Source organism: Balearica regulorum, chromosome 17 (assembly GCF_011004875.1).
Source record: "Balearica regulorum gibbericeps isolate bBalReg1 chromosome 17, bBalReg1.pri, whole genome shotgun sequence".
NCBI lineage: Eukaryota > Metazoa > Chordata > Aves > Gruiformes > Gruidae > Balearica > Balearica regulorum.
In genome coordinates this window covers 2019350-2038014 of record NC_046200.1, presented here as the reverse complement: position 1 = coordinate 2038014, position 18665 = coordinate 2019350, and the positions used below count along the sequence as shown (strand labels likewise).

Here is an 18665-nt window from a genome sequence, read left to right as displayed (position 1 = left end):
GGATGCCTTACACTGAAAAGGGGTATGTTTGTCCGCAGAATCCTTCACAGAATTAATTGCAACGATCAGCTGCTCACATGCTGGCTTTAAAAAAAGGAAAAAAACAATGCAACCCCCCCCCAAAACCCAGCTCAAACTAACTCCTATCGCTCGGAGCTGGGTGCGTAGCACGGCTCCAGCATTTCTGCTAACATCCACCCCAGTTTCTAAAGGACAGCTCTAAACACACTTCAAATTTAAATTTCAGCCTCAGCTAACTTTTAGCTGAGAAAGCCCTTTGGGCAGAAGATGCAGAGATTCCAGACAAGAGACCCGTTGCCCAGAAATTACAATTAACGAGATATAGACTCGCTCTTTCGTTCTGTCCCTGAAGTATGATTTCTGAAGCAGTCACTTGCCCCGTTAGTAAAACGGGCAATACCACCTTTTCAACCGAAGGAAAACTAATCAGTGCCTTAGAAGTTTAGGGTTTTGGGATGAAGCGGTAAAGCCGGCTGCAGCTCAGGGGCGGTGGAAGAGGAGCACCCCTCCAGAGAGGGCAGAGCCCAGAAGGGATCCACGGGGAACAGCAGCCTCGTGTCACCAACCACACGCATCCCCAAGAGCTGGAACAGACCATCCGGGACTCCGGCATCAGCCACGGCGAAACAACCCGGGGTTGCTAAAAATGCAGACAGGGAAGGAGGAGACAGAAGGCAGTCTGGACAGAGCCCAGGGAAGGAGCCGTTCTATTCCAACCGCTTCTGTTGAATTCATTTTGTCCCTGCACTTCCAAGATTTCAGTTTAGTTGGACGTTTTAAACACCTAAGCCAACGTTATTTTTCATCTGAATATTGGACAAATACACAGCTTCTGAGGACTTACTCCACTTTAACCATTGCACACAGACAGGAAGGCAGACATGGACCATGCGCAGCGCTCCCCAGCGCAACCATCTCTCGCTCCTGCTGCAGACAAAACTATCAAGTGCAACTTCCATTTTCATTATTGGACAGGGCCTTAAAACTGCAGCAATATTTGCACAAACCATTGGCTGACCGTAAGAGAGGGGACAGTATTTGCTGCTTGCTTTCCTAGAGAAATAAGATTTATTAGCCACACTGCCTGCCCTCTCTTCCCTAGTACACTAGAACCTGATGAGCCATTGCAATCAAACTGACAGTGATAAATATCTGTTGGTTTTGGTTTTTTTTTTAATCAGCTTTAGAGAAAAATCCAAGGTGCATTAAAAGAAAGAAATTCAAATGAGTGCCCCACTACAGAAAATGCAGTTTTAACTCAAGCCCACGTCCCTCCTGCACAGCACAGGCACCCCGGGGCTAGTGAGGCACCCATGGGAGGTGGCCACGTGCCGATGGGCCAAGAGAGAAAGGATGTGTAAGGCAGCTGGGGAACATTTGCTCTGTGCAGAGTGGATGTAGGAAAAATCTGCAAGAAACCAGGTTTTAGCAGTTCCGCCGGTCACAAGATAACTTAGATCTTTAAAAAACACCCATGTCTTGCTTTTTTATTCAGCTGTTGCAGAGCCATCTTGAGTTTTAACCTCTTCTGCCCAATGTACAAAAATACTCGGAGTTGCACGGAAGTCTGACTAAAATTTAGGGGGGAAACCTCCCTTCATGGCCTTCATCCTTGCACAAGCTTCTCTCACAGGGACATTGCTACGAAAAAGACCTACAGCACTAGCACCGACAGGCTCCATGGCAGCCTAAGTCAAGGTGACAGCACTCATTTTAATTCATATCCTTCCATCCATACTCCACGTAAAACTGCTGCAAGGGCTCAATGAACCCTTGGAGCAGTAGCTCCTGATTTTATTTTACACACAAGTCAGAAAAGGAAGATTTTTTTTTTTTTCCCTAGTCCTTCCTGGAGGAATGAGGATCTGGAACAGCTGATTAACAACTTACATATGCCATGGTTGAACACTAAGGCATGTCACTTGCAGAACAACATATTCCTTCAAGAAGATCATTCCTGAGGTGTGCACTCACCCACCCACATGCTAATTGCCTCTCAGGGCACCCATCTGATCACAGCTTCTGTAGGAATGCTGCCTATGTAAAGGGAGTGCAAGAAGAAGTCAGGCACAGAAATGGAAAATCTAATAAAAGGTATATCCAAAGGGGACTGAATAAGCCTCTTCTAAAGGCCTTACATAACACGACTCTCAGCTGAAGGCATCTTTCCAGACGAACTGAAATAAAAAGGAACCTTTTGCACCAGCTTTTTGCTTTGCAGATACAAACCGCACAGATTTTTTGAGGAGGGGAAAAAAAAAAAAAATCATATCCAGTTCTGCTGCAATGCAGACCCAGCACCAGAACCATGCACTAAACCCAGGTGTTTGGAAGTCACTTTCCCCTGCACATCAAGAAACCCACCAAATTTTCACCTGGGCTGTAGAACAGGGATCACCCATCGAGTATATCCCCCCCAAGCCCTCTCTTCGGCAGCAGAGGTGGGAAGATCTCTGCCCTGCTGTTTCAATCATCATCCGAAGGGAGGCGAGCACATGGAACGCCGTGCAGCGAGGGGCACAGCTCCTCCTAACAGCACCCCAGAAGATAACCTGCAGCCCCGAGTTTGTTCTGCCGGGAACGCCATGCAGAAGCGAGGATGCTGAGCACCGTCGGGGCTGAGCAGGGGAGGCTGCAGGCACGTGGCAGAACGCCTGACTCTCGGCCCTTGCACAACCCTGTTGTGAAAGCGCCCGGCCTCCCAGTCGAGCTGTGCGCCGGGAGCCACCGAGCACACACCCATCCCGCTCACACCGGAGATGCCTGGGGGATGCAAGCAGGAGAATCCCTTTTTCCCTTACCTGCCTGACTCTTCCCTTTATCCCCCAACAACAGAGACCAGCCGCCATCCTGGAGGCCATTTCCACCTGATCCAGCAGCACTTGCCCACCAGCAACGGCCGAGGCACGCACCACTCGACTGAAGAGCCTTACCCTGGGGTTCCCCCCCTCTGCACCCACCATTTTCCCTGGGATAAGGTTCAAAGAAAAATCAACTCCAAAAGCCTGCAAGCTTCCCGTTCAATGGCAGCACTCTAGTACCAGTCACCCATAGCCCAGAACAAGTTTTCAGTGGTTTTCCCTGGTGTGTACAGTTAGCGCTGATCAGCTCGACTCCTACCATCTACACACCATTAATTGAGATAAATTACAGCTTTTTAAAACTACGTGGTTCACTCCAACTGGGGCCATCTCTCTGCAGACCAACAGACCTGTGGGAATTGTAATTTTCAGCAACTCGGACGGTGGGGCCATGGCTCCTGCTAGAGCATGGGAATGGCGAGCTCCTGGCACAGCCCCTGCACGCGTGCGTGCAAGAGAACAGGAAGTTCAGACAAAGCATCGCCACGGCCAGCAAACCCGCCTCAGTCCCGCCGGCTGCTGCTGCTCTGCGGGGAAACCCCGCGGCACGGAGGGAGGATGCAGCCCCCGGGGTCTCCGCACGCCTCCACCCGGGGGGGACCCGCGGGGTCCGGGGCCGGAGGAGCGGAGCGCGGAGCCGGGCGGGTTAATGGCGGCGCAGGGGTGAATGGCCGCGCACGGGTTAATGAATGGCCGCGCATATGCCACGCCCCCGCCCCCGCCAATCAGCGCGGCGGCGGCCGGCGGCCCCGAGCGCTACCATGACCATATAAGGTAAAAAGCGGCGGCCGCCGCAATGCCGCTGCGGCGGGAGCGGGTGCGCGCGCGCGCGGAGCGGGGCGGGGCCGGGCCGGGTGTGTGGGGGGAGCGGCCGCCTCCTCCTCCCTCCCCAGCACATGGGTGCGGGGGGCCGGGGCGCTCACCCCCTGACCACCACCCATCCCACCCCCCCAAATCACACACACACACCCCCCCCCGACCCCCTGCCCGTGGCCGCGGAGGGAGCCGGCAGCCAAGAGCCACGGCCGCAACAAAAACAACCCAACCACCACGCTATCACCGAACCTTGGAACGGAAAAAGACATTTAAAGCGACTAAAACCGGCATATCCGTGCTTGCACGGGCTCGGCTCGCCCCTCACAAAAGGTCAAGCCACATGAGAAGTAATTCGGTGACCCACACAGCGCTGGGTTGGAGCGGGCACGACGCAATTAAGTTAGCGGAGGGCCATCGGCGAGCCAGCGTCCCCGCAGCCTGGCGGCCTCCCGACGGCTCCGAAATGCGGCAAGTGTATTTTTAGGGCTCAATTTTAAAATCAAACCCAGCCCGTGGTTTAAAATTGACCCTTTGCAACCCCCTGAATATAACAGCAAGAATCTTGCTGTGAGAACTCAATCCCTCTGCTAAACGGGCTCAAACAGAAATGAAAATGTTTGGGTGTTGAAGGAACAATTTCATCAGCTGAGGCTATAAAAAAAAAAAAATGAGGAACATAGGAGCTGGTTAGAGCAAAGCCAGCAATGTGTTGCATTGCAAAAGAAGGTGTCAGGCTGGGGGGTTAGGAACAGTTCCTCTGGCTTTGCATGAAACCTTGCCATATGTGAATATTAAGTAGCTGTATAAGACGAGAGAGGGACATCGTTGAGGGCACAAAGGCAAGGACAAACGCAGAGGAGGGCAGGAGGAATAACTGAATAAATGCTAAAAACAAAACAAGCATCAGATGGCACTTGAAAAGGCAGAAGGCTGCATCGCTCAGGAGTAGGAGGAATTTCTGCCAGGGACGGAGAAAACATTGGGAAGGAAGAGAAAGAGGGGCGCGCGTCCTCTGCCATCGGCGTTTGACCGCGTCGTGATGCAACGCGAGCGCAACTGCGCGCTGTGTTGAGCAAGGAACTCCTAATCAAGATCCGTGCCATTGTGCGTGGCTTGGGCAAGAGCAGGACACGCGGCCCGAAGATGAGGGCAAACCTTGCAAAGAAGGGCTGGTAATGAGATGAGCGAACCGGAGAGCTGTTTAAGGAGGCTCGGGGTTTGGCTTGCTTCGCTTAGCACCAGGGAGAACTCGCTGCCTCTTGGCCGTGTGGGATGCTATATTCAATTCTGGTCACTATTTCTATATATAAACGGGGCAGATCTGCAAGTGGAGCTAGGAAAAAAGGACAGGGCTGATGGCAGACTGAGGGCATTTTAAGTGTCTAGTTAAGAGAAGCCTGAGGGTCACAAAGAAAATAACTAATGCTACAGAAAAAGACTTTCATCACAATAATTTGACGGCTGAGCATCAGGGAGATGAGAGCACCGCTCTCCAACAAGGCTGGAAGAAAGACGCTCTGCCATTTTTCCATGCAGTATCGGGGGCGACAGGAATTTATTTCAGTCTGACACACCACGGTTCCTGCTCGTTTGGGTGCTGTTACACCACAGAATTGGACGAGGCTGCCAGGAAGGCTTCTGGACTCACCTTTTCAGCCTCCCTCCAAACTTTTGATCCAGGAACCTAACTCATCTGTGTGTTTTGCAAAGGAAACCCCTGGGGTTCTACAAATAAATTCAAAGTATAGGGGAAAGAAGCAGAGTGTATATATGGGCTCACTGAAAGATTATTTATTGGAGACTTAGCAGCATTTTGCACAGTAGAGAATGTCAGGGGTGTTTCCCTGCCCAAGATCAGATGAAGCCCCTCTCCTCCATATGCCAGGTATGAGGGGATAACAAGACCTGACTGAAATATATATAATAAAGCCTAGACACAGCCCTGTGATCTGGGAGAACTGCAGCACAGCTGCGATGGTGCTTGGAGGAGCTCTTTTCTTACTGAGATTATTCTTGTCTTACACCGTATAGAAAAAGAGTAACTGAAGGTCCTGGCAGCAGCCTCGGCCAGCTCGGATGCCAGAGCCACGAGGCCGATGGAAAAGCCCTTCGTGGAACCAGCTCACTCCTCTGCATCCACCTGGTACGGGGCTGCACGGAGTAACCAGGTTCGGGTGCATTCCTGAATGAAGTGATACTCGCTGAATCCCCGACAGTGGAAAAACCTGACCACTGCTATCCTAAATAAAGAGCCTTCATTAGGAGTATGATGCTACGTAGAAACTTCTGCCATGAAGAACTGGCTCGGATTAGTCAAGCAAACCGCTTGTTTACTGTGTTTAATGTACAGGAAGCATCAGAGTGATTACAGAGACATTAAATGGATTCTTACATGGCATTACTGAGCAGCGTTTGTCACAACACAGCAGAGACTTCACAGCCTTAATGTTATTCATAAACAAGTGCTGAAATGACAACAAAGCTGAGCACATAATAGCGAGAAACTTTCAAAAAGCACTTACCTTGTGCAAAGGCAGCACCAGGAACGCTCCGCCACCGCTAGCATCTACAATTATTGCAACAAATCGGGGGTTTACTGCACAAAAGGAGCTATCCCAAGTAACACGGGAAACGCGGATGTCGTCGTAACACTGATCGTTTTTCACCGCTTGGCCAAACACGTGCCGAAATTTGCTCTGTCGTACCACTCGCCTCATTGTGTCTGCAGAGAAGAGGAACGTCAAAAGAAGGAGATCAGTTAGAGGTGCAGGGACCTGCAGGACCTCCACGGGACCCTCACCTGCACCATCGCCCCGCTTCCACCACACAGAAATACAGTTCCACTCCCTATTCCTGCACCTTGCTTTAGACCCAAGTTCTCAGCCAGTTTTATTTAAAAAAAACAAAACAAAAAAAAAGCAAAGTTTCAGGTTGTTTTGTACCAAACAAAACTGAACTGCGCTTCCAAGGGTGTTTTGCAGAAAGAATTTGCCAGTTAAGCATCAGTTTTCCCATTGTAAATGTATTCTCTTATTGCAGTTAAAGGAAGTTCCTAATCCTCAAAGCAGCTTTTAGACAAGTCTCCACATATTTTCGGGGATAAATCTGGTCTCAGATTGAACTTGTTTACTTTCAAGTCAGACAGGGTCCAGAAGATGTAAATAAAAATGCAAGCTCTCAAAATCCGGTGTTCCTGTGAAGTGGTTCCACATGTTCACTAGCTTCCATTTCTTTCTTCTAACTCCAAAATCTCACTAAAAAATAGTAAAGTTCGTTTCCTAGGCGTAATGGAAAGGAGTAATGGAAACAAGCTAATGACTCAAATTAACTTAGTGTGTCTGTAGCACTTCTTCTCTTGAGAAAAATAATTTTCAAAAACGCTTGAGTTAGAATAGAGGGAAAGGGACTGGCATGGAAAATTCCAGCACCCGAGCCCTGGAAGAAGACATGGGCACGACACCGCAAGCCAACACCAACCCTGGGAGTGAGCGACTGTCCTGCCCCTCCATGTACACAACCTTACGGAGCCCTCGCGTCCATCAGGGCTTGCAGGAGGAAGAGGAACCTCCGTATAGCATCATGCTTTTACATATGAGAAAAATATTTCTGCCTCAGTCTCTAGGGAAAGCAAAAAAAAAAAAAAAAATTAAAAAAAATAAAAATAAGCAGAGTCCATCTCCTATCTTGCCTCCCACTAGGTCCCCAAGCACATGCAGAGGCTGGGAAAAACTGCTCGGCTTCACGGAGCCTCTCGCTCCAGACCCACCAGCCTGATGCTCTCAAGTGAGAGACTCCGAACGCGGCTCGAGCATGTGTTCCTCTGCACAGCCTGTCTGCGGCAAAAGTGATAAAAGGTTGTACGTCTGTCTCTAACTGCAAAGGCTTTGCATGAAAGCGTAGCAAAAAAACAGACTTCAGAACGATCGCTGTTTTGTAGTTTCGGAGGTTAAAAACAAATAATTAACAGCAACAAATGAGACGAAAGCACTCGTCAGAGCTGGGAAATAAGCAGTCACATAATATGTTTGAAGAGGAGAAAAATGTTACAATTAACATAACAGACAGCTATCGAGTGAAATGTTCCAGTTTCCACATAGATAAGAAAAAATAATCCGAGTATTTGTTTTCCACCAGCTCCCCCCGACCACATCCAGCTGAAGCATTTGGGAATTGGCACCAGCCGTCTGCACCGCGGCTCCGTCTCCAGTCTGCCCAGCGCTGCCGACAGGGACGCGCTGCTGAGGTGGAAGTGCCATCGGAGCGACGGCAAGAGCGGAGCCCAGCCCGGGGTCAGAATCCAGGCAGCGAGAGACCTGCTCGGGGAAAAGCCAGCTTCTCTGCAGACACAGCTAATGAACACACCGGTTACGGGGGCGGTTTTGCGATGGGAACATCTGTCCCCAGGTGTGGAGGCCACCGACCGCCTTCACACGGACCGCACAGCTGGCGATGACTTTCAGGTGACCTGAACTCTACGAGCTGGGGACACAGGCGTGAAGGGCTCCGCACGTATTTCCAGCCGTTGCGAGTAGGTGGGTTTTCCTCGCAGCATTTCTCACGGTACCATTTCTATACTGATGTCCTGTTAAATCTCCCCAATTAACTCAGTCAATTGAAAAAAAACCAACCAACCAACCAACAGGTGTAGTTATTAAATGCAAAATTTTGTGGATGACCGGGGTGTTTAAGATGCCCACGTGAAAGAAGCTATATATAAATTATCAATTACGACTATCACATTATAGATGAACTCAGGCTTCCTCTGTACTTAACATCATTTAACAGAATTGCATAATACGCTTTCTGCCAACTATTTCACCTACAGCACAAATAAAAGGCCTGTTCCATGCTGTCACACCCAGTGACGCCGAAGTGCGCTGGGAAGCCATAAGCCAGGAGCTGCTCTCCATCCAGCTCCAGCTGGCAGGTAAGAGCCCAAAATCCAGGCACCCATTTCTTTTTTACGCTCGTAACGCACGGCAACACCCCGAGAGTTCACGTTCAGCTCCGCAGCTGGATGGAGCAGCTGAGGCCGCAGGGCAGACAGCACCTTTCATGCAATGGGACTATGAAATATTAGGAGCAAATCATTACACACACGGGACAGATAATTAATCACCTGGCAGGGAAGCACACCCATTATTTTAATGGAAAAAAATACAACTGCTTCGCTCACAGTGCGATGCGGGTTTTTGATTTGTTTTCAGGCAAGGGAAGAGATTAAGTTATCCAAAATGGATGGGAGAAGCTCTGCCGAAGCAGATGGCACGTTGTGCTGCCAGCGCAGCGGCTCGGTGGGCTCCCCAGTGGGAAGGGCGGGTGAGGGGGGCACAGCTCCACCCAGGGGTACCAGCCCCCTTCCCCGGGTGGATTCGGAGCATCATCCCAGCCGAGCCCCAGCCCTGCTGAATCATGCACAAAGAAAAGGTGAATTTCAACTCAAAGCTCCCTCAAAGACAAGAATCACTGTACTATCAAGCTGCCCGAGGCCCAATTAAGACACATCATAAAAAAAAAAAAAAAAAAAAGACTGCAGTTCCACACCCAGTTACTAATTTATTGTGTAGACTCATTCAGAGACCTGTCAGACTTTTTCATCCCGAGAGGGCTCCTCCCAGCCGTAAGCTGCACGGCGGGCAGGGCTCTGCTGCCCGGACTTTGGCATCCACGGCTTCAATTCTGCCAAGTCCCGCAGCGAGCACGGTGCGAGAGCAGCATCACCCCCTTCCTCCCTCCCTCCCCCTCCATCCCTCGCTGGCACGCGAGGTGACACCAGGCCACCCCGAAGAAGTAGGGATGTTCTTGCAAAGCCCAACGTGCTGCAACACCGCAGGAAGCTTGCAAACCGCTCAGCCCTTTCCCTCTTGAAAACACACCTTGCAGCAAAACCCTACTCACTCATCTGCCCGGGGTGTGCAACCCGTCTAGAAGGGAAAAAAAGTCCCCCTGCTTTGTGCACAGTCAATTTTCATGACTGTTCACCCACTGGCAACGTTCCCGTCCCACTGTGCATCGAGATTAAAATCTGATGGTTTAGAAGGAGGCAAAGCGAGGGCTTAAACCTGCCTTGCTGAGTTAACGCGCAGCAAATTGCCCCGTGTCAACGTATCGTATACCCAGGGGTTTTGCAATTTGTCCACTTTCATGCTGGGAATGTGGATACGATAGCTAAGAAGAAGGATTATTTGTATAGCTTGGATAATTAATGTCTTTCCTTCGCTTGATCAATACCAGAATGCCACCACAAAAATAAACGCTTATCTCAAATATCAGATACACCCCTTCCACTCTAATGGAAGAGAAACATCCTTTATCCAAAGGTGAAATTCTACTTTATTTCCCTTGTTTTTACCATTTGATGGAAAGGGTAATTTTTTTTGGTTTTCTATAAATGACTTTAAAAAAAATAAAAATGCAAAGAGTCAGATGTATCCAAAAATACCCTTATTTGTTCCGAGCGGATTTGTTCGAGCACACCTTCGCTGCCCTCTTCCCCACCTACAGCTCATCATCCTTAGCAGGAACTCTGATGAACACATGGTGAGCAGCCTCCAAGTCCTCATTTCCATAGCAAAGGGAGTGATTCTTGGCTTTGGATCACAGCCATTTTGATCTGGCTGCTCTCCAAAGAGAAGAGGGGGGGGCGGGAAGAGAAAAATATGCAGGCTGGAGTTATAAAGAGCAGCGAGTGGGGATCTTTCAGCATGCTACAGAAAGCGAGCAGGTGAAAAACAAAACGGAGTGAGCTTGATCCTAGGCACCAAAAAAAAAAAAAAAAAAAAAAGGTCATTTTCTCCCTACCCCAGCTTCTTGTTAAAACCGAAGAGCATTCAGTATCCTCATTTGTTTCTCAATACTGCAGTGCAAAGGATCCCCTCCTCCACCGTCTGCGAGAAAACCGCAGCTGAATTTGGTTGCCGCAGGTTCCCTCGGCAGGGCCATGTGCGGCCATCGGTGCGGGCAGGCTGCAGGCAGACTGCAGGCAGGAGCTCCCAAGGTGCCCACTTGTAGGATTATCAGGTGAGACACCAACATCTCAGATGATTCACTGTGAGGAAAGAGTGATTCAGCCTCTATCACACGTGCAAAAGCGTGACCTGGCCAGTTCAGGGACCCTTGGGAAGGGACTTTGGAAATACCCGAGCGGGCAAGAAACGCATCCATGGCTAATCATGGGATCCCTAGCACGGGCGAGGGATTTAATCTTAGGAAGTGGACTTGGAGCAAGAGTTTAAAAAGAAGGAAGAGAAGGAAGTTAATTAGATAATTGTCTGTGCTGTTAAGTCTTAGCTAAGGAGCTGGAACGATCTCCATACACTTGCTAGACGGGAAGTATTTTTTTTTCCCCGTAAAGTACAAATTTGGAGGATTTAAAACCTCACGACTAGGAGTTGAAAGGAGTTTAAATTTTGCCAGAGTTACAGCCCTCAGCAAAATTAAAACAGAAGCGTTAGACACCCTGCAAAGACCACTACAATAGAAGCGCTGACAGATCTACGACCGCACTGATCTCCTGGATCCCGCTCCGCGACACACGGCATCTTACATGTCCTGGTGGGGACACGGGAAAGAGCCTCCAAAACTCTTCTTCCCCCCCCCAAATGTCAAGTGACTTCCAGCTGAATTTTACCAAACATTTAACTTCATCTCCCCGCCACACAGCTCAGCCGCCGGCCTTTGTGTCAGTGTTTAAAAGGACCTTAGAAACGCAGGATGCCGTCAGCCGTGCTTGCACAGTGACACTTTTCATTCCATTCCTTTCTGATCTCCCATCATGATGTGTCACAAGAGTTACCATGAGTTTGCCCATTTTCCTGTTTATAAAGGATTTATCTGTCTCAAGAATCCAACAGATGTATTTCTGTGGCTTCGGAGGGTTTTTAGCCTGCTTATGCAAGAGGAAACGCATCCTGCTAGGGAACGCTTACAGGAAAACCCCCCACTAATGGCAAAATCCTGCTCAGCCCATGTGATTGTGATCCCTCCTGGAAAGAGATATTTGAAATAAAAGGCTAGTTTAAGTCACAGGCAGCCGTAGGCTACTGTAAAGGGGGGCGAGGAGATGCAAATCCACTGGATAGGGAGAACGGCACTTATCAAAGGTCGGTACTTGGGACTGGAAAGGCTCTGCCTTAAGTGGAAAATAATGGATGAGATTGGATGGAAACTGATGGAGAGCCTCCGAACTCAGGATCAGAGCCGTAGCGAAGAGGTTGCATACACTCCAACAGCAGCTTTGGAATAAATGTAGAGTCTCCTAACGATTAACAAATGAGAAGCAGATAAGGAGGAAAAAACCGATCGAGATATGCTATAGGCAATGCCAGCAGCACCAATGATGAATGATGATTAATACGAGGGGGCACCCATCTCATTTGTTACGGGTTGGACAGGGTGCTGGGGACGGCAGGGAGAGGGGACAGTCCCACCGGTGAAACGGCCACACGGGACAGCCCACGGCACGGGCGCCTGATGCGGGAAAGCCTAGAGGTGTCTCAAGTACCAACACGTTGACTGTGCAGCCCGAGGTCTTTCTGAGCAGCTGGGTGGAGATGCTTGGGCCTCAGCTGTGAAAGCAAGGAGTGCTCAGAGCTGAAGCCTTTTTATAAAAATAAAAATAGATACATTATAATCCTGAGCCAATAATCAGGCCATGGATGTTTCAACCTGAGTCCTAAGTGCCTTCAGCACAGAGAAAACACCCTCTGTCAAAGTAGGGCTGAGCCATATCTGTGGAGCAGTTGGCCATCATGGAGATAAGCCCACAAGGAATCTAGTCATTCACTCTTCAGAGCACTTTGAACATCATCTGGTAGATAAGGTACAGGGCTGCATGGAACAGGAAGCTGGGTAGGGACTGTTGACAAGGGCATGGAGTGACAGGCCAAGGGGAATGGCCTGAAGCTGAAGGAGGGGAGATTTAGATGAGATCTGAGGCAGAAATTCTTCCCTGTGAGGGTGCTGAGGCCCTGGCACAGGTTGCCCAGAGAAGCTGTGGCTGCCCCTGGCTCCCTGGCAGTGTTCAAGGCCAGGCTGGATGGGGCTTTGGGCAACCTGGGCTGGTGGAGGGTGAGAGTGGAGAACTGGATGGGCTGTGAGGTCCCTGCCCACCCAGACCAGTCTGTGATATAAGCATTCAGAGGTTTTAAAGCCATAAAGAGACCACCATCCCATCACACCGGCTCCACACAGGCAAGGAGGACTCCATCCCACCACTGCAGCCATCACTGTGTGCCCGACAGAGCAAGAGGCCAGTGGAATGGGGACTGAGCTAACAGCCGTATCCCACCGCATGTGAAAAAGGGAACAGTTAACCAGGTTATTTCCTAATTGGCCATTTCTGGCATTTCTTAACTTCAGAACACTTGGTTGTGCAACCTCTGTGGGTTCTCTATAACCCACGCGTGTGCACGACACGTTGTACACAAGCGCACACACACATATGCGTGCCTGCAGACATAGGCTGCCTCGTGCTTAATCTAGTCGGACACGTATTCCACATAAATACTTTACAGCGTTACCATACTGCACAGGACAGTGGATTACAAATGTCTCAGAAGACTTACTCGCCTAGAAGAAAAGTCTGCCAGATCATTTTAAGGACAACATTTTTGAGCACACCTTTGGCAGAGGAAGGAAAGTGAGACACATTTGTGGGAGAAGCAAGCAGGCAGGTGCTTGCTGCCGGCTCCACCAGTTGAGCCATGCAGATAGCAAGGACAGCGAAGACCATCTGTTCTTTGAAACCAATGGAGCATGGACCAACAAGCCCCAAAGGAGCAAGCTAACCACCACAGGAGACCAAGGCGAGCACGTGTCCTACAGTGAGTTGAGGGCCGTGATGGGCACTAGACCACAAGAGCAGTCAATTGCCACCATTGTCACAGTGGAGAACCAGTGTGCCACCAGCAAGGCTGAAGGAGGACTCCATCTCCCTCTCCAAGTATCAAGGGAATCAATGAAGTCAGTCTCGTGATATTAAGTCTTCCAATATTTGGGCAAGAGAGGAAGTACAGGGGGAGGAATTAAAAAAAAAAAATCACATGACCACAAAAATTTCAGCTCCCCCTACGACTTCACATGAAACCTCTGGCAGAAAAAAAGGAACAGCCGCTGATACCTTGATGCAGTCCTCTACTTTTAAACATAATGCTATCCCCTCTATGGTATACCATTTCCAATCAATTCATATTAAGTCCATTGCTGACACAACTTTTGTTTTCAGATGTTCAGAGTTATTTAAACCAAGGGTGAACACTACTACAGATGGTCACAATTCCAAAATACATCATATTTGTGCACAGATTATTTTCAGTCTTTGGTTACTTTAGTCTAGGTTGAGCAAGACCCTGCCATCTGATTTCACTTCATTTTAAAGACAAAAAGCTGGAATATGAACTTAATACTGAAATTTCCAGCTGTTATACCACTGGCGAGGTTCTATTTTGGGATGGGAACCTAAACCACAAACTACCAGGGAATTTGATTATATCTCAACTGGGGAGCCCAGCACGTTCAAAAATGTAACACAACCCAAACTTAAAATAAGCTGAAATTGCTATTCTGGACAAAGTACAAGGTGTTGGTTCTAACCTGTGAAATACTTGATACAATTCTGTTTTTCAAAGCTGTACCCTGAAACAATCATACTAAGACTGTTAGAATATGAAGCACTCCAAGTCAGAAGCACCTATAACGCTTAAATCTCCTTTGCATCGTCAAGGAGCACGTGCTATTTCCAAAGTGTGTACCCAGCGCACGCTTGTCTCAAGTGCACATCTCCCATGGCGGGGCTGACACTCCTTCCACGCGCACTTAGGGATGCAATGGATATTTTCACTTAAAGATTTCCAGGTATGCAATTCATCTTCTTGGGGGATCTTACTGCTCATACCATTTTGTAGCTTGTATCTTTACTGTCTAACATTACATCATTTACCATAATTTACAGTGACAAACGGACACTGCAGTTGAAAGTCATTACCCCGAACAGAGAGCATTGTCTGGCTTCGTTTAATCTGTGTCATCTACCATAAAGCTAGAGCAATGAATGCACACAAAAATCATTACACAAAATAATTTATCAGGAGCCCATAATGGGATGAATAACCAGCAAAGAGAAACACTGCAGCAGTCACACGAACCCTGGATCTGAACCGGCGAGGCAGTTGAGGAGCAGGAGCAACAGCCTCTAAACCAGGCTCCTCTTTTGGGTTTACATCCTCTATAGTACCTTCTGTCAGCTGGCACTAAAGCTGCCACCCTCATAGGTGGTGATATGCGATGTATTTGGGGATATTTGGATGACAGCAATTTAACACAGCCTGGGCAAAAAAGGTCAGTAAAAATGAAAACAGAAGACAGAGGAGAGCAAAGTAGAGGGGGAAAAAAAAAACCAGCATTGAAACCCAGGATAAAACCTCAGAGAGGCAAGTAACATACAGAATACACGGGGAAAAGAGGACGAGGGCGCCTGGGCATTGAGCATCCCAGGTGCCCGAGTGCATCTCGGCATTTCAGCTTCCACTTTCGCTGCCACTGGAGGCAATTACACAGTCGGTGGGCACCAAACAAGACATACTGGGTAAGGAAAGGGAAACCTTGCACTGGAGTAGACGCAGTCCCACCTTAAGGCACCGCTGCTCCAGCAGCTGACCACAGCAGGCCGTAGCCTTTCATATGCTCCCCTCCAAGAGCCTTCGTTCTCCTCCACTGGAATAAACACCAGAGATGCTTCTTCGCACACTGTATCCTCATCCGCTGCCAACAGACAGAGCTATGTACTTCCAGAGCTGAACAACAGCCCTATGAACTGCAGCCAGAGACGTTACACCAGCGTGATGGAAGATGCTACTTACACCCCTGGGGACTGACGGCATCACCCCCACAGTAAAAGCAGCACATGTCACAGAAAGGAAAGCATCAAGGGCTGCAGACCACGCTTTGACCCCGAGGAAAACATGAGATGGAGAGCACAACCCCCCGTGCAGAGCTGCAAGTCAGCAAGCCTGTTACAACAGCCAAGCGCCAGGATTCCAGTTAAGAGAAGTATGCAGATAAAATGCTTTCTCCATAGAGCTGACCTAGTTCTCTTATCAGTGCAAGAGAGCTAACAAGGAAGTATCAATCTGTTCAGAGCTGCTACCCAATTTGCTGAAATCTTCTGCTCTCTTGAAGGTTTTGTTGTTTTTTTTTTTAAAAAAAAAAACTGGTTTGGGGTGAAAGCTTAGTACCAGCTAAGGATGGTAGTTACAAATGGAGAAAGAGCTCTTCCCCACCATAGCTTCATAAATTTCTCACCAAATCACCACCAGGTCCCTTTTTTCTAACATGGCAGAACGCTAACAGCTGTATTTTCTCCTACAACTTGAAGCAATCAAACATGCCTAAATTAAATAAATGGCAAACATAAGTCTTTCTATGTGTGTGATGCAGGAGCCCACCAGTTGGTAGCCACTAGATCTGAAACTCAATTCCTGATACACGATGTAGTCTGTCCTCTTCAGTGATGAACTTAAGCTAGAAGCCAAGCAGATAGCAGTACCCCAGTGCTGGGAGCCTAAAGCCCAGAAAACTTCACATGTGCAGGATTTCCCATTCTGCATAAGTCAAGAAGAGGTGCAGACACGAAGGTAGTTTGATTAACACAGTATTTTCTAAGGAAAGCACATTTCCTGTTAAACTCCAGTGGCTTCAAGACATTTTTGGAAACATTACACTGCTTCTCGTTGCTTAGTTAATTGGAACATTCCTTAAAAAAAATGACAAGAAGATTTATCAAACGGAGAAATCTCCAAAGGACTTGATAAACTGTTTTCTATTCCTCCTCAATTACAACATGCTGTGGTATCCACAGGAAGAAACTATAAATGTTACGGATGTTTTAAGGAGATAAATAGTCTCGTGGATAAAAGGCCGCAGGTCCCAGTTCTTCAAGAACTGTAGCACCATGGCTTGAGAGCCACCACCAGGAAACCCAGACCTGCAGAAAGCCCTCCACTGTAAACATCAAGTTAGCCGGGACACAAATTCCTCACAACTTAGAAATAAAGCAGAAACAACAGATCAGCACAACCGAGGCTCACAAATAGACCAGCCAAGTGTGAGTCAGACTGACCAAGAGAGGATACGGAGTTCTCCAGATGGCCCTGCCTGACCACAAATGCTCCACTGGTCTGCTGGATGGAGCACGGCACCCAGACCTGAGAAGACAGCGCTGCCTCGGGGGACACGATCGGAGAGGAGCAGGATGGCCAAGCACAATGGCAACGCCTCTTGGACCAGCACTGCAGCCATGCACCGCTGTCGTGGCGTCGGAAGTTTGTTTCCAGCCCTGTAACGGCAAACGTGATGGGGCAGAGACCTGGAGAATGCGATGGTTAGACCGGAGTTACGGCACAGACCAGCGCGGTCCATCACACTGCAATTTTGAATGGAGACGCTCTGCTCCAAAAGTAGTCATGGGCTTGGTTAGCAAACCAAGTAGCTAACCTGAGAAACACCTTCCTCCACATGCTAGCTAAATCGGAGCCCAATTTAGCACCCTTCACTTCTCAAGCTACTCGATAGTACCCATCCAACAGGTGAGACACTGACGTTGAGTGTCTGATGTTCTTGAAGCAAAACCAATAATGGTTAATTGTCAAAGACAAGACAATATCCTCAGCATAGAAGAACGCAGAAGGTTCAGACTGGACAACGCAAACGCGTTTCAGATTTTTAACGCTGTACAAATAAGCTGCAAAATGAATCTCAAGTCTCACAGTTGGAACTGGCATGTATTTCTCCAGATTTCCATTTGCTGTCCTGCCAGCTCTTCTGGCCAAGCAGCCTATAATTCAAAGAGTACCATTGTCATTCTGTCCCGTTTCCGTAACATGCAATTTGAAATCAGGGCTGGGGGAGGGAGGAAGGGACTGGAGGAGGCTAAAACTCAAACCCAGATAGTTCAATCTACTAACTTGATTTTAAATCTCTGTCTTGTGGTACCAATTACAGCCCCTCAAACATCTGTTTTAGCAAAGGGTTCCAAGTTCAAACACATTTCCTCTGTCCTACAGATGTTCTTTGTCGTGGATCTGTTCCGGGCCAAGGCTGCTGTCCTGTGCTGCAGCAGTCCCAGCTGCCGCGCGCTGTAGCTAAGAGGGCAGCAACCTGGGCAAGCTGGTGTCAAGCCACGAGTGCAACGCTGAGCACCCTTCTCACCTCTCCGGGCAGGCAAGAAGGGAAAAAAACAAAAACCAAAAACCCCAAAATTGACTTAGGAAAGTGTATTTAGTTTAGTAAGCAGCTTTAATAAACATTCCTGCTACGCGCTCAGGAGAAAGATTTCAGATGCAAGAAGGAGAAACATCTTCCTACACCCAGAGGCTCCCTCTGCCAAGGACGAGGGGTGTACCTGCCATCCCCAACACCCCCACAGCAGCTCTCTGCCGACCTGATGGGGAGAATCGCACCCTGATATATGCTGGGCAAAGGCTGATTTCTTGGGGAAGGGACCTGCAGCTGGCTGCTCTCAGCTGGGGAACTTGTTTTCAGTAAGGGGCATGAAGAATTACAGCCTGTGTTTGATGACCTTTAAGCTTTACTCACCTGTCAGCTTGACAGTCCTGGTACTGCACGTGCAACCCACACTGCCAGCCCCTTGAGAGTCCCTGTGGCATTTACAGCAGTTCTGGAGGAGACCAGCCAAAACAACAGGCAGTATTACGCCGAGATAAGCCCCAGCTGGTTTTTATGTGATCTTTCACAGCGCTTAAGAATTCCCCTAGTACACCAGAAGATCAATGTGGCAAGCACTGCATGTAAAGAACAAAAAGATAACCTCTACCCCCCAAAGAAACATCAGGGAGCAAAGTGGAGTGTATAGAGATAACATGCCTGCATCCATCCAAAGCATGGTGAAACAGGAGGCCAAACCAAGATAGCCCACCTTTAAACAACAGCACCTTAAAATTACACCATGCA

The 18665-nt window shown here is 48.7% G+C and overlaps 1 protein-coding gene across 2 annotated transcripts in view; it reads right to left on the bottom strand.

Moving 5' to 3' along the window:
- Nucleotides 1-18665, bottom strand: part of CORO1C (coronin 1C) — a 56335-nt gene that overhangs the window by 22104 nt on the left and 15566 nt on the right. For both annotated transcript variants that reach the window (XM_075770158.1, XM_075770159.1), the window contains exon 2: nt 6221-6420. In XM_075770158.1, the coding sequence (XP_075626273.1) occupies nt 6221-6420 (200 nt within the window). The remainder of the gene's footprint in view (nt 1-6220; nt 6421-18665) is intronic.